This window comes from Anser anser (assembly GCF_964211835.1).
Source record: "Anser anser genome assembly, chromosome: Z".
Classification (NCBI taxonomy): Eukaryota; Metazoa; Chordata; class Aves; order Anseriformes; family Anatidae; genus Anser; species Anser anser.
In genome coordinates, this window is record NC_139723.1 from 68,619,485 (window position 1) to 68,635,147 (window position 15,663).

At 37.1% G+C, this 15,663-nt stretch overlaps 1 protein-coding gene across 8 annotated transcripts in view; it reads right to left on the reverse strand.

Moving 5' to 3' along the window:
• The window catches only part of MAP3K1 (mitogen-activated protein kinase kinase kinase 1), a 60,018-nt gene that overhangs the window by 25,360 nt on the left and 18,995 nt on the right, over positions 1-15,663 (reverse strand). Inside the window, exon 1 of one of the 8 annotated variants that reach the window (XM_083816950.1) lies at positions 5,376-5,407. The exons of 6 other annotated variants lie outside the window; for them this stretch is intronic. In XM_083816950.1, the coding sequence (XP_083673076.1) occupies positions 5,376-5,392 (17 nt within the window). In that variant the 5' untranslated portion in view covers positions 5,393-5,407. Of the gene's footprint in view, positions 1-305; positions 5,353-5,375; positions 5,408-15,663 lie in introns of those variants that run through there. One more of the 8 variants, XM_083816953.1, reaches the window with a different exon arrangement.

Sequence of the window (15,663 nt, forward strand, 5' to 3'; positions counted from 1 at the left end):
AGAATTGCTGCAACTAATTTGCTATTCTTCACTCTGCAGCATACATCTTAAAGAAATGCTCCTCAAAAAATGTATTTATTGCTTGTATTGGACAACCACTAAAAATGGAATAATTGGAATTATAATGTCAATTATTGGAATAAAAATGGAATTGGCAAATATTAAACCAATACAAAAATTACCCTATATGTTAGGCCATTCTCCAAAAGTTTCAGAAGTGTTGTTCATGCATGCATTGGCAGTTCAAAGCTTGCCATCTCTATTTCAAAAACAATTTGCAAAATGAGTATAAATGAAAAACTCACATCTTCATTGGATGCAAAAGCATGCAACTATGTAGTGCCTCTTCCCATACATGAACTCCTCAAAAAAAAAGAGGGCTTGTAAACTAATACACAAAGTACGTTTAAACCAGGCACAGAAGTCACAAAAGTAATGCAAGTGTCCTTGAGAGTTGCTTTGAGTGACTGATGACTCAAAAGCACTCCTAGTCAGCTACAATTATAGCAAAATTCACAGCAAGTTCACATCTGTAAAATGAAAGTGTAATCCATCTGGCTTGTACTTTTTTGACCTACAGCAATGTAGCTGCCTGTGATTGCTGGCAACAACAGGAAATAAAGAAAAAAACCCTTCTCAGACACTGAAAAAGAAATATGAGCAGTCTGGAAGATTTCCTGATTCTGTTGAGCTATCTGCTAAATCACCAAGAAAACCACATTCTTAAGCAGTAGCACATGATCCCCGCCCACCTTCTTGATGTTGGCTGTCTTTAAAAATAAGCAAGCCTAATTAAGCCAACTCTCATGATGAAGTTTTATTTCAAAAAAATAAAGTCACAACTCTTAAGTGGAAGGTGATAACTGCTAGATAATAACTTAGTTACAATGAGAAGCAACTACATATTTACAGCTGCAGCTTTCATGCCTGCAGTCTTCAACATCTAAAATGTTTAGCTATGCAATCACAACTGCATTTATGTACTGGGTGACTGCATGACAGCGTGACCTAAAACTTTCCCTACAACATTCCCTGGAATAAAAAGATGTTAAAATTACAACATCTTTCTTCACCAGCACTACATTACTGAGGTTCATTTATTACAAATCTGGACTTGGAATAATGAGAGCATTTCACTGATCAGAAAGAGAATGCATGATGTTTTTTCTTCTCTTATTGTAGAGACAAAGGAAACAAAGTATTCTGAGACAGGAAATAACTCTTCCTGTTCAGTGCTGAAATGTAATAAGCAGATGGATACTGTAAACAAAATACATTTTCTTTCAAGCAACATTTAAACCTACCATTAATAACCCATTTTAGATACTCAGAACCGTGTTTAATGATTAAAGAATGATTAAAGTTTAAAAATAGAAAAACAATTGACCAAAGAATTTTTTTTTCAGATGTTAAGTGGTAAGCCTTAACTTCAAAACTAAAGCAAGTGACATAGAAATTATTTTTGTTCTGGCACTGAAATTATACTGTTACTTTCTAGAAAAAGACACAAGAACTAGTGATTCTTCATTCACAGAAAAGACATTACAGCAACAGGAAAAGTTCAAACATGCCAGAAGCTGAAAATGGGGGGAAGGGGGAGAGGCAGACCTGTTGTCTATTCTTATACAGGTTTGATTATTTTTTTTTTGTCTGGGGAAAAAAATGTAAAGTCCAAAGACAAAAATCTTCATCTACATAAGAAAAACAAAGCTCCAAAAAATACAGGTGCAAATTAAAAATATAGGTTAGTTTGTTTTTTGTATTAGATATTCCATGACAAAAACCATTTCAATTGCATGAATACAAGATATTCAGTTGCTTTGTATACAAGAGAGAAAACACTATCCCAGCAGTGAAAGAATGACACAGTATGTTATTTCTTATATAAGCCTTATTAGAGTTCCCAACAGATATTAAAAAGTCTTTTAGAGGCCCTTGGACTCAAATTCATGAACAATGTAATACAACAGCAAAGGCTTCACAATTTGTACTTGTTCTCTAAAAACTAGAAGCAACTATCTTCCTCTCATGTGACAGTTAAACCAATCTGCTCTTGCCTGCACAAAGAACTCTTGTGCTTTTCTTACATGCAGGTGGAAAGACCAAGTCTGAAAGCTTTTGCTTAGCAAAACCAATTTTTTTTTTTTGCAGATTTTAAGTAACGTGTGAGTTTTCATAGAACAGTTTCCAAAACGTTCCAGAAAGCTTCATATTTTAACTCAAACTCGGCTAAAATTATAATTTGTTATGTATTCTTATGCTGTTGAGTCTGTGCATTGACAGGAAAAATATTTTTTCCATTAAGTCTCCTGTATACTGGCAGACACCCTCATTTTGTGTCCTGAACCTACAGAGGTTTTGTTTCTTTATTTTTAATCTAAAACAAAAAAAAATATTCTAGTCAAACTTAGGTTTGCCCATGTGACTGGGCTGTCAGTCCCTGTATTGCTGTAACTTAGTACTAAACAAAAACAGTAAAAAACCCACAGGGCACACCACAGAGGATTTGACCCTGCAAGAAGATACAGGGCATCCTGATCTTGATACAGCAAAAGCTGTTCTTGAGTCAAGGTAATGATGTAAGTGACTGTCAGGTGGTACTTGATTTGAACAGCAATTCAAAGCTAAAGAGCAGGTCACTAATCTCAGTTAATGTGCTAGCTTGGGCTAGGGAGCCTGACATTTCTTGACATACCACCTCCTGCTTCATCAGGAATCAAAGACTTTGCTCTTAAATCTTTCAGCTTTTCATGGATCAACCAAAAAGAATACAAGGCTTTTTCTAGGAAAAAGAAAACAGCAACTTTTGAAGTCATTGCTCTGTCAAACCAAGAAGACAGCATTAAGCATCCTTTAAATTCTTTTTTTAAGTAGTTTTACAGATACACAGCTGATAAATACTGTTTTTTAATGAATTTCAGTGGTATGCATCTTAATAACTGCATTTTTCACTGTGAATTAATTGCTTCATGAACTACAAAGCTAAGATTAATGCACTGTATGGGAACATACATGTCTAACGAAATCTTGTGAAATACAGAAGACAAAACTTTGTCCTGTGCTTCTGTCCTAATTTTGAAGGCTTGCAAACAGTAATTGAACTAGTTAGACTATTAACAACTGGATTTCTATGGATCAATGATTCAATATTTTAATACGAGGTATGCAATACACACATTAATCAGTGAACTATTGTGAAAGATACAAACAAACTTTACTTCTGAGCAGCTCACTGAATTTAATACTAATTCTTTGCAAGTATTTTTCTTACAAATGTCATATAACAGTAGTAAAAAAGCTGAATGGTAGCTCCAGTACATTTTCCTGAGTTTCTCAATGCTTAGAAACTGTCAGTTAAATGTCTTGGCTTCTCTGCTATCTTATTTGGGTGTACAGCTTTATCCAAAAAACACATTGGACCAGATTTTCTTGTTAGCAATAGGAAAACAGGAAAGAGGTCTGAAAGTTCTGAAATAGGAAAGAATCAATTCACCAGTAAAAGGGAAGCTCTGTCTGCCATATCCACAAATACCCAATTGTAGGGAGGAAAATTAACTGCTGAGTAACTCTTTTTCAAATACTTGTCTGAAACACGTTTGTAAAGGTGACTTGCATACCAGCAGCAGTCAAATGATGACCACAGCTATAGTAAATATTGATGAAGAAAAGTGGTCACACAGGAGTTCTATCAGGGAACAATTGATGAATTTAACAGCAGGTTGTGAGGAGGAGAGCCCGGAGTTAGATGGGAAAAGCAGCGAATGAGAAGGAAAGAGTATGGGAGGAATCTTATATTCTTCTCAGTGCAAATTCGCTCGACTACGAAGGCCAGCTACTAGTGTTTTAGATAACTTCTGGCCACTAACATTTGCAGTAGTGCTTAGAGTTTCTTTAGCAATTAAATATTTGTACTGTTATCAAGACCATTAAAATCAGATCAGGATGGGCAGGCAAGACACAGTCTGACCTCCTGCCAGTCTTCTGCTCCTTTTCTTCCTGAACAACTATTGCAGGCATCCATCGCCTAACCATCTGTGTCCATCCTAACAAAGCAAAAGATGAAGTATGACACCTTCCTTTACAATGAAAAACTTAACAGGAAACTCTCTCGACCTAACTCTAAATGGCAACAACTGCCACAAAAAGACAGTACTAAACACACTACTTCACAGAGACTAATGAATCTGGCTTCCTAAAATAGTTACAGGGATTTCAGCCAAAAGTTATGTAAGTGTGAAATTAAGTTCCATTCTTCTATTAGAGTAGCTGACAAATACAAAAGGGGAAACAATAAATAGTATTCCCTTTTTCCTAGCTCCCTTGGCTTCTCCAATAGCTCTTCATCATCTTCCCTTGAGAACAACACAGACCGTTACATTTGGCCAACACACTGTCCCCTGAAGCTCACAAGGAGAATGTATTGAGTGGTGCTCTGCATTTATGGCTTGCCTTTCCCTCACACCAACAAGATTGTCACTTTGATGAATCACTGCAAAATATTTTGTGTTAGAAACACCTTTCTATTTACCTCAAGCATATTAACATGCATCTTCTACATACATTTTGAAGCATACTTACTGATTATATATACATTTACATGCTAGAAAAAAACACAGAAAAAGAATAAATGGGGCCTGTGAAGTAACGAAACAGACAAAACTAAATACCAGGAAGGCTTCTGTGGAACCTCCACTGATCTCTGGATTCCAGACAACAGTGTGAGAAACCATTGTGGAAAACACCGTTAGGTGACAGCCATTGCATTTTCATGGCAAATTAGTTTTAATAGCTAGAGCCTACGCTATTTCTTCCATGATTTTTCTGTAAAAGGGAAAAAAAATCCATAGAATATGAAAACATAGCAGAAAAAAAATTGTTATTTGATTGTAAACCCAAAGCTGCTGAGCCTCCGCTAGTTTAGTAATATTCATTACCTACTCAGTTTGGTTAAATCCCTCATCTTCTCTCCCTATAAAGTCATTTGCCCTCAAAGGCCACTACAGCCAAGCGTATCTGACTGACATGTCAAAAGGTACATTTGTCAAAGAAAACGTTTCACCAGTAACAGGACACAGAAGAAATGTACAAACTGAGCCATCAGCTCCAGCAGAATCTCGTAAGCCCTGGTGATGAAGGACCACTCAAAGACTCAGACCTTCAGAAGACAGATGTCTAAAGTTATGAAGGTATACCATCTGCCTGCATTTTCTAACCCCTAAGAAGTCAAATCTACTTATCTCAAGTATTAAAAAAAGTTAGCTGGATTGCTTGCTCTGAAGCCACCTAGTCATAGGGACTATTCGGTACCACTGAAAATAAGCTCTCCTACAAAGCAGGACTAGAAATGCTGGCCTCTGTCTGCAACGGATGCTTACCAGAAAAGCAGTGACATGCACTTCTGTTCTGCTGGCTTCCTAGGAAAGCAGTCAGACATCTGAAGTGAATATGACGGAAGCTCCTAGGTCTCTCTAATCCCTCCTGCTGTTACTTAATCTTTCAATACTAACTCAAATGCACCAAGGTGTCCACGTGCTATTTTCAAAACATAAAAACAGCAGTTCCTTTACAGGATCTATCAAACACTTTGTTTTCATACCAGAAGGTTTGCAGAGGGAGATTGGTATTTTATCTCTGTACAGTTAAAAGATTATTCCATTATTGAGTAGAATTTCTGGAAGAACAGTCTCATGAGAAATACACAACTGTTTATATTGATGGAGACCCAAGGCCACTAACAGTTATGCAGCTTAATTCTTTTCTCATAACGATGTATTCGAACGTATCTAAGCGTGATAACAGAGCTTACACAAGGATTCAATACGTTTATTACTATATGACAAACTCCAGATACCCAGAGAGAAGGATCCAGTTCATGCCCAGTTCATGTTGGGGCAACAGAAGAGAATGTGCGTGTCCTGCGCCCATCCCTGTGTGATACACTACTGGGCACTACTCCAAGAACTGCAGTAATGTCATTAAAAACAAAGATTGCAATATGAATGCTCACTGACAGTCAACTATGCAATTAATTCATCTACACAAAGTCACAGGATTGCATGCGTAGAGTATCAGAAAGGGACTTTTCCATAGGCTAGTCCATCTGAGCCCTCTGCTCTCTCGCGCTGAAGTACAAGACCAAGTACTCGCTTGGTCATGCACCACCTAACTCAACTACACTTTTAACAATCAAATTCTTCACTGGTGTTACACAGTTTAATCTCTTAAGCACCAAACTGAACTTCGGCTTCAGTTTCTTTAAGTCTGTCATACCCCAAAACAAGAGTATTAGGTGAAATGTAATTGGCCTAGATTCAGAAGAGGTCAGGTCAAAATACATGTCATCCTTGCTGATGTAGAAATCTAAAATCATTGGCAGAAAAATGGGATAAAAGGTATGATAAAACCCAAAACAGAAGCCATAGTTCCCAATGCAGTCGGTTTATTGCGTACCCATATATTAAATGTATAAGAACATTCATGCTGTTTTGAGTTCATGTCTGTCCTGCTTCAAAGCTGAAATTGCCTACTGCATGTTGGATGACTGCCTCCACCCATAATGCATGGGATAAACTTTCTTAGACAATTTGACTCCCCTAGCCTCAACAGATAAGAACATCAGACATTTAAAATAAAAGTTATACTCTGAATCAGCTAAAGATGATAGGGATGAGAAGACAAAACCATGCACAATACAATCCCACTTCAAAACGGATGGGGTAAATAAGTGTAAAAAGAAGTAACTTGGACAGGACTAGCTACACAGATTTTCCAAAGCTACAACCTATTAAATAATTTCTGGAGGACTTAAAAGAAAAAAATTTGGACCATTCTGGCACTGCTCAAAACTGTAGAATTATCAGCAGATATTAGCTGTTCCAAGATTGCTCCTAGAATGAGAATTTTAAAGTACACTCAGCAAAAGATCATAGAAGTAAGCCACATAAGACAGCAAATAAAAAAATACAACGTTATAAACATTATTTCTAGCAAACAAACATAACAGTCTAAAATTTTTAAGTTTAAATAACTGGTTAGACTGCAAATGGTATGCAAGGCAAATGGATAACCAAACTTATTCTTTTCGAAACAAACAATAAATCTGTAAGTGACTTAGAGATAAGTTCAAAAAGTTATAAAACCCACCAATCCACAGCCTTACAGAAGGAGCCCAGAGACACAGAAAGACTTTTAACAAGTTCGCTCTGGTTGTTTCTGAAGAATGATTTGAATGCCATGCATCCAGGGTAAAAATCAGATTTCTCCCCAGGGTTATGTTTCATGGCATTGTAACAAATTGTCATCTACTAGTTGGACAAAAGCAGCATTTAAGGATGCACGAAGCAGGACCCTAGTACGTTGATCATCTCAATTTATTTTCTTATGTATCTTGCCTGTGTCTGGCTTTGTTATTTGGTATTCAGCTTTTGGAATCTTATACTCTAATTTGTTAAGTATACGTACAAGCTATATAAGGTGAGAAGAAAAAAACTGAGTTACACTGTAATTAGTATCATGGATTTGATTCTTTATGATACGGAGATTCAATAAGCTGTATTAAAGAAGCACTAAACCATGCTAAAGAGAGGTCCGTCTCACTCACTGACACTGATCACCAGACACTATTCAAATGTCCTTGTCCTGCAAATACTCATGCATACGCTGAACTTTGCTCCAACAGCCAAACAGGACTAGACAGTTTTGCATATATTTCTGACTCTGGCATAAAAATCTTTCCTAGGGTGCAGAAATAAAGTAAAAAAAACCACCTTGCCAATCTATTTTGAGTAACTGCTGGGTGAAGAAACACCAACCTATACAGACATACTAAACCCCTTCACGCACATGGTAGATCCATCATGGATGGGTTATTTCTGATCAGCAGAAAGTCAGAGGTTATCTCTGCTCTTGCCTTCCAGAGGGACTGAGGATCTTCAGTTCCTAAGCTCTGGCACATATAGTGCTCTTGCATGCCACACAAAATTCTGTGTGCCGTATGGGGAGAGCACTACCTCTCTGTGCAACTGGGAGCGAATACCTGGGGATGTCCATCAACTAGTCTAGACACAGGCCAAGCATACAGTAACTACACCCACTCTTAACAATGGCTGCTGCTATTAAATGTTTATTTTTGTAAGATAATAACAAGCTAGCATGACAAAACAAATGGCAGGAAAAGGCATTCAAAACTTCTGCAAGCATATGGCTAAAAATGGTTATGGTCTCAGCATCTCCTATCTCAGTTTCTTTAAAATCCATAGAATATAAAGATTCATGCACTTATTTTATCTTATCTGATGAGGAGAGTATTTAGTAAGGTAACTCAAGCAATTGCAATTAAAAAAAGAGTAATAAACAAATACACCTGTGACAACAAGGCAAGGAAGCTGACTATGGGACAGCAAGTATATGGACTACTCCTTAAAAAAATACATATACTTTTTTTGTTATTATTCTCAGTCTATTCCTGAGAGAGGATCTTTGCTACATTCCTATGCCATTTTTAACGATGTTCTCAAGTTTTTTAACTTATAGCAGGCACACTTTAGAAATATAATTCTTGATACTAAATTGCATATTGTCAGAGAAAAAGCAGTGAATTCACACCTCTTTCTTATGGGTCTGGATAAAGGAAAAGGGATATCTTCAGCATTTGCTTAAAACTTGACACAAAAACTGCAAACACATTCATATAGTAAGTAGTGTGAATGCATACCAGTAAAGAAACATCATTTTACAACAGCCCCATTTTGTCACCAGTAATTTGAGAAAGGATACAGTGATCCATGAAGGAAACAGAATTTGGTTAAAAAGTCCTTGCATCCAGGTTTCAGGAGAGCCATCCTCTCCCAGGATGCCAGACAACACATTCTCCTGCAAGCAAGCACCTAGGAAAAAAAAGTTTCAAAAAATGATGGGCACCCTGCCCTAAAATATACAAATAGCATTACGTAAATCTAAAAAGATGTGGGAGCACAGGCATATATTACTTAGCAAAGCACACTCATAGAAAAATAGTCAAATTCCCTTAAGACATACTGTGCATCATTAACTAGAAATAGTATTAAACATTTATACAGTATTTGAGGGAAGATGCAACAAGTAAGAGCTATTCAGTCAGCTGGATATCATTTTTTTTTTTCCTCCCTGTGAAACAATACTAATAAATGCAGCAAGTAAAATTTTTTTTTTTATCTAGCAAAACGTATGTGGTCCTACTAAGTCCAGATTCATGACAAAGCATCAGTACTTGATATAAAAGTGCAATGCCTTGCTTTGAAGGAGACATTGGTCTGATTTGTATAAATAGAGATGCCCCCGTTACCTTCAGACTTGGGTTAAGACAGTGACTGCCAATGTACAGCTGCCAGCCTCCATCAGGTTTTGTGGGCCATCAAGAACTCTGTCAACCCTTTGCTTCCTGAACCCTCTGCTGAGTACGTGCAGCTCTTCATGCTGGCTCCTGCATCCCACTTGGACTACACCCACGACTCTCTAGATCAACAGCTTCAGTAACCAGTACAGGGAAAGTTGCACAGGGGAAAAATAATAATAAAGCAAACCCGCATGCATTGCAAAAAAAAAGTCAGACAATGTTTCGGATTCAAATCAAGGAAATAATCGGAATTTGGAGCTGGTGATTTCACTTCTGCCTTCCAGCAGTCTACCGACTTCTCACTTCTCGAATTTCTTTTTGAAATTATCAGCAACTTCTGACCTAAGGATAGCACTTTTCAGGACTGCCATGCTTTCCAGCTACAAGAAATCTTTTCCTTCCATCAAGGCCGTGTAGAGCAATCATTTTGCAAGATTTTGTAAAGTATCATCACTTTACTGATTAAGCCACCGTGCTATTTTGAACACTGAAAGCAATTTTGTATCTAAGGAAGTACAGAAAGAAATGACCAACATGACAACATAAACCACAGCATGGAACAAAAAATCTGCCCTGATTTTCAGCTGCTTTCCACTATTACATTACCCAAGTATTCCGGTGCATATACCTACATGGTAGTTGAAATTAGAGTAGAGACAGATTTGGTCCATCTGGGACTTTAAGGCCATAAAATATATTGAAAATAAGTAGTGATATTATTTTAATGTGAGTAATACACTTCAGATCGTGCCAACTGCACCTATGTTTGGCTGAACTATGAACTACCCCAAAAAATCTCTTTTCTGCATTCCTCAAAGTTTTCTATGAAATCTTCTCCCCAAAGTAATAGTATTGGTTTTGACCAGGATAAAGTTACTGTTGTAACTCAAACTTTCAGACATACTATCATTAAAACAAAATCAGAGCAGCTAAATTTACCAATGTTATCTTTTTATTGATCTAAAAGAATCGGGGAATGAAAAAAATAAACTTGTGAAAAACATGAAATTTGTAAACAGGGATAAGCACAGATCAAGAACACAAGTTCTGCAGACACTAGTATTTTTGATTGGAACTTCAAAAACACTTATTTCAACTGCAGCCCTCAGGTAATTTTCTTTAATTTGATACTTTGATACAGTGACTCATAAGAAAGATTTATAATTCATGCTAACCTACAAGCACAAAAAGAAATGACCTCTCTGTCTTAGAGAAGGAAGTAGTCTCACACAGCTGAAACTACAAGTATTATTAAAAAAAAGCATTTAGTTGCTTATTGAGAGAACTGCATTAAACAGCACTGGTTATAGGATAAGCTCCTAAGGTATTTTCAGTGAGATGCGTGCCAAACATACAAGAATTATCTAGAGCATTGGCATATATTTGTTTACTTCAGGCAGAGGAGACATTTTCAATGGCAATGATCTCTCTATCATCATGTTCTCTTAAAAAATGAACTTACATAGAAATATTGTGATACACTTAAAATTCATGTTTGTGTTTCTCTGGGGCTTGTTTTAAAATACTCAGTATCAGTATTTATTCCATCTTGGATGTTTGTCAGTATTAAATATTTAAAAGTGTGTGACTTCAGATTCTTCTCATGAATTATCTGCCCATAAGTTTCTTATATAAAATGCCTTAGACTATTTTTGAACATTCTAAAAGCAAACCCATATTTTAGCAGGTTCGCACAGCAACAGAATGAGCTCCACCTTAGAATGAAACCTCATGCTTTAAGTAACAGGAGCTCCTCATTCATTAGTGCTGGAAAAGATGCTCAGGGCAAGTAGTGACCACGTTACTTCTTTTCCATTTTCCTACTATCCTAGTACTTATCTTTAGTTTCCATTAGAAACACATCAAAACTTTCTTTATAATTGTCTTTGTCAGCTTCTTATTACATCTACCTTCTCTCCTCGTAGCATTTGCTGTTTTTATATATAGAGATATATCATAAATAAATCACATATATATACACACGATACATTCACATAACTTCAAAAAGAACAGCTACTTGGTTTTGGACAAGTAACAATACCAAATCAATTTTACTTGCCAGGTAAAGGTTACACGGGTATTATTTAGACTGGGGTAAACTGGGACAATGCAAACAAATGTGCTTCCCTTTCCATCCACGCTGCCATGGCTGTGCACACGGACAGTACCATTTTAAGCTGCTGCAGTCAAACTCTACAAGAATTTGCCTACTAGAGCCCACAGTCAAACAACACAAACTCTCACAGAAGTGGAAAGAAGCAAACCCCAAACCTCTGATACGGCAACAAAAACAAACCTCCCTGTTCAGAGTTTCTCAAAACTCTGTTGGGATCTTTACAGTACACGTCAATTTCCAGAAGCTAATTTATTTGCTCATTCTGAAACAGAGATATCCAGTGGATTTATTACGTCCCAGGCTTTATGCATACAGTCCAAGAGTTCACTTCCGTAAATGTACTCTCCAGGCTTCACATTTAATTGAGAAAAATGTTCATGTTGAAAGAATATATTTTAAAATTATTAAGACTTACATTGTCAGACGTTGACTGCCAGCATTCAAGCTAGTAGGTTCCGATTTCTTATATGTTGCCAGTCAGTCATTAATTACCATTTAAGACCAGTGATATCACCAGGGAAAGCACGGTTTTAAGAATGGCCACGCAGTCAACCCATGCTATAGGACCCAGAAAGGTACAGATAGGTTATTAATCATTTGCACAGTATCCTCAAACGTTGCTTCAGCTGAGATAGCAACATTCAGTGAAGTCCACAGCTTCAAAGAAAAAGCATGAACACATAAGCATGCTTTCAGCTTTTTAAATTGCTCCCCCAAATACCTTACCTCTGCTCCCCCCACCTTTAAAAAAAAAAGAAAAAAGTTGTCTTCCATCAGTAAGTAGATCTGGAGACTAACAGCATGACTTTTGCTTCTGTGGCTGTATTTTATTCATTTGTATTCGACCCTTGAAATCTTTAGCACAGAAGTTCACTACCAACAAACACACTCAACTGGGAACACTTTCTTGGCTTAACTGATGTTTTCCTACATTTCTGAAAGTGACTCCCCCAAAAATAACATCCTCAAGTGATATCCTCCTGAAGCCACCTGAAGAGATGTAGAAGTACAGATAGGTTGTTTATCTTCCTCAGCTTCTTAGATGCCAATGCCACTAGTGCGTGATTAAAAGAATAATCATTACTAGGAAACAGTGAGAGTGATTCATGAAGCAGTGGAATTAACCAGATTTTTGCATTTTATTTAGAACAGCGCTGGAGAAACTTAAATTCTGCATTACAGAGATTTTATTCAAATTATCCCTGCATGGTTTTATTTTTATGCAGTAAAGTATCAGCTTTGACTTTCAGCTTCACAGGCTGTGATTACTCCAAGATTTTCAGTTTGGTTAGAAATCTAACTCAGCCATAATCTACAAAACTCTGAAGTGTTTAATATGCTTTTAAACATGAAAAACTACATTGATTTTTTTTTTCTTAAAGTCAAATGGCAAAGAGTCCATAAAAGATTATATGCAAGTAGGATCTTGAATTTGCCACTAAAATAATCTTAGATCAAGTACTAACATTAGAACTGGAGTGACAGTGAGCACAGAAACATGTTAGGTAATTTAAATACCTAGGCCCTGAATAAACAGCTACATACGCCACTACAGAGGAAGAAAGGGTCAGAAGCTACCCTAATCTTGGTAGGTGACTCGCTGAAACAGTTCCATATTCTATCTTCTCAGCAGCATTATCAGCTTAAGGAGTTCCTCCTCTCTACCTATGTTATTCACTTCTACTCTTTCCCACTGCTGTAGACCTGACTTTAAAAAACATTTTTGAAACTTGAAGATGGAGAGGAAGAAGGAAAAATGGAAAAGCATTGAGCTCGATTTGCTCTGCAATGCAATTCCTAGCACGGTCCCACAACAGTTTCCCTGGAAAACAGACAGGACGGCATTTCTTAGCAACAAACTTCAGTCATTCTCTGCAGACACAGTACTTAGGTCTTCCATATGCACACAGCATGTATATATACACTGTGATACACTTTCCAGTAGAGAAGATGTCCCAAACACAGCAATGGAATTTAACAAACTGATGAACACTGTTTCATAGGATGGAGAAAGATTTATTACTAAAATGAAGCTGAAGAAGTAGGAATTACAGCCATACCAAAATCTGAAGTTTGTTTTCTTTCAATCTGAATTTGCTCAGCAAGATATCGGGGCTAGAACCTGCAGCCACGAGGTTATTTGTATTGGAGGACTTAACGCTCTGAAAGCGATTAATGCTACTTTTTGATTTTTCTGTTCAAGAGGTTACTCCCCAAAATAACTACTTCCTTTGTTCACTACTTACGGTAGGAAGAAAAACATTTTCAGGACAGAAAGGAAGTGTGATAGGACTATTTGAAGACAAACATAGGAATCAGCTTACAGGCAACTACCTACAGCTACTGCACATTCATTAGGCTTCCAGCTGCAGTCTGCGACTCCACAGAACCTCCCATGAGAGCATCTTTATTAAGATCATTTTTATAAAATCAAACCCAAAGTCCATCTAGCCTAGTATCCTACATCAAATGGCAACTACCTGTGGATATCATGGCAAAACTACAAGAACAACTTTGGAGCAACTCCTCTACTCAAATTCTTCCTCACAATCACCTACAATTTGCGGCCTCAGAGAGGAATTGGAGGAGGATGTCTCTGCACGTGTTTGCCTGATCAGTTTTTGATCTGCTGTAAACTTTTACCTTCTGGTTTGCATGTAGGCTGCATACTGGAAACCAAGGAATGTCACATGAAGTGACCCAAGATGTTTAAAAAAATTTAAGCTGACATCAGGGGAAAAAAGTTTACTTACCACACCACAATGTGAGAAAAGAGCAAAGATTGCTGTTAGCCAAGATTAACCGTAGTTACAGAAGGGTATGCTAGGAACACAGAGGTAAATGCATACTGTGTATTCCAGTCAGCTTTTACACTGATTTTGTGTACAAATGAAGGTTGGAGAACAACCCCACAGACAGAAACAGAAAAAGGAAGGTCTGGGGATACAGTAACTTGAAGAATTCCTGTAAAGACACAAGCACCTCGAGCTCCCCCTGAGTACTAAGTAAAACTAATTGGTCCATAAGAGCATGGGCTTTGCTTTCCTTATTTTTGCTATTAATAATTTAAGAAGGTACTTAGCTGCCCTAGGTAAAAGAGATTACATGTTCTTGATTACACATGACACTATCAGCACGAACACGCAAGAATACTGATAAAAAACGCCACTGTTTCAATGTTGCGACAAACTTATGCCAGAAAAGCCATTATATACAAATGCATTTAAACTACAAAAGAAAAGAAAACAAAACACCACTGTTCTCTCAGTGTGGAGAACTACAGAGTTACATTTTACCAGGATATTACCGGCAGTTTTACAGTCAGCATTTCCTAGCAATACATGTAATTTATCACCTTAGCTTTCCCTAAAACTTTTTCTCCTCTAGGGGTAAGGGTGGATGGTGGATGGAGACAGAGAAATACTGCTTGAGATTAGGACATCTGATAGTAAAACACTTTCAGAATTTGATGGATGCTTCACTCAACAGACCAAACTGGCAGATGGGGAATTCTGAACTCCCTTCTTCACCTTCTGGGGAGGAAAAAGGGAGACACTACGCAACTATGGTTTATGTTAAAACTCCAGAAGAAGCTGTACATGCAAGAAGACATTTAGAAAACAAACAACAACAAAAACAACAGATCTGTCAGTGTATCACATGCATACAGCCCAAAACAGCAGAGGAAGCAAGGCAAGCTTTATTTCATTAAGGCTTTCTCTACAGCAACTATACTATAGCACTGAATTCTTAGAAATAAGGTCTGACTGATCCCCAGATTGTGAAAAAAATCACTTGTAAGTCGTATCTTAACTAAGAGTTGATAATCATCTTCTATCAAAATTAACTTTTCTGCATTTTTAAGTCACTTAAACCAATTTCCTTATAAGTGTTGAAACTAAAACAGAAACACCACATGTTTGCATCCTGGAACACGTTCTTAGGGATCTTAGCAGTTCTTCCTGCTCTAGGCATTGAAGTTAGTGACAAACTGTAAGAAGTCTGTAATTTCCTGCTTTGCAAAACTATCTAAACTATTAAGTCACTTTCTTAACATTTAATAGGCGGGCAGGAATAGATTAACATAGCTGGATGTTGATACTGTTTCATTATCACACTGAAAATGGTATCTCAGCTATGAAGGAAAGCTTACATCAGAATTAAAGATAAACAA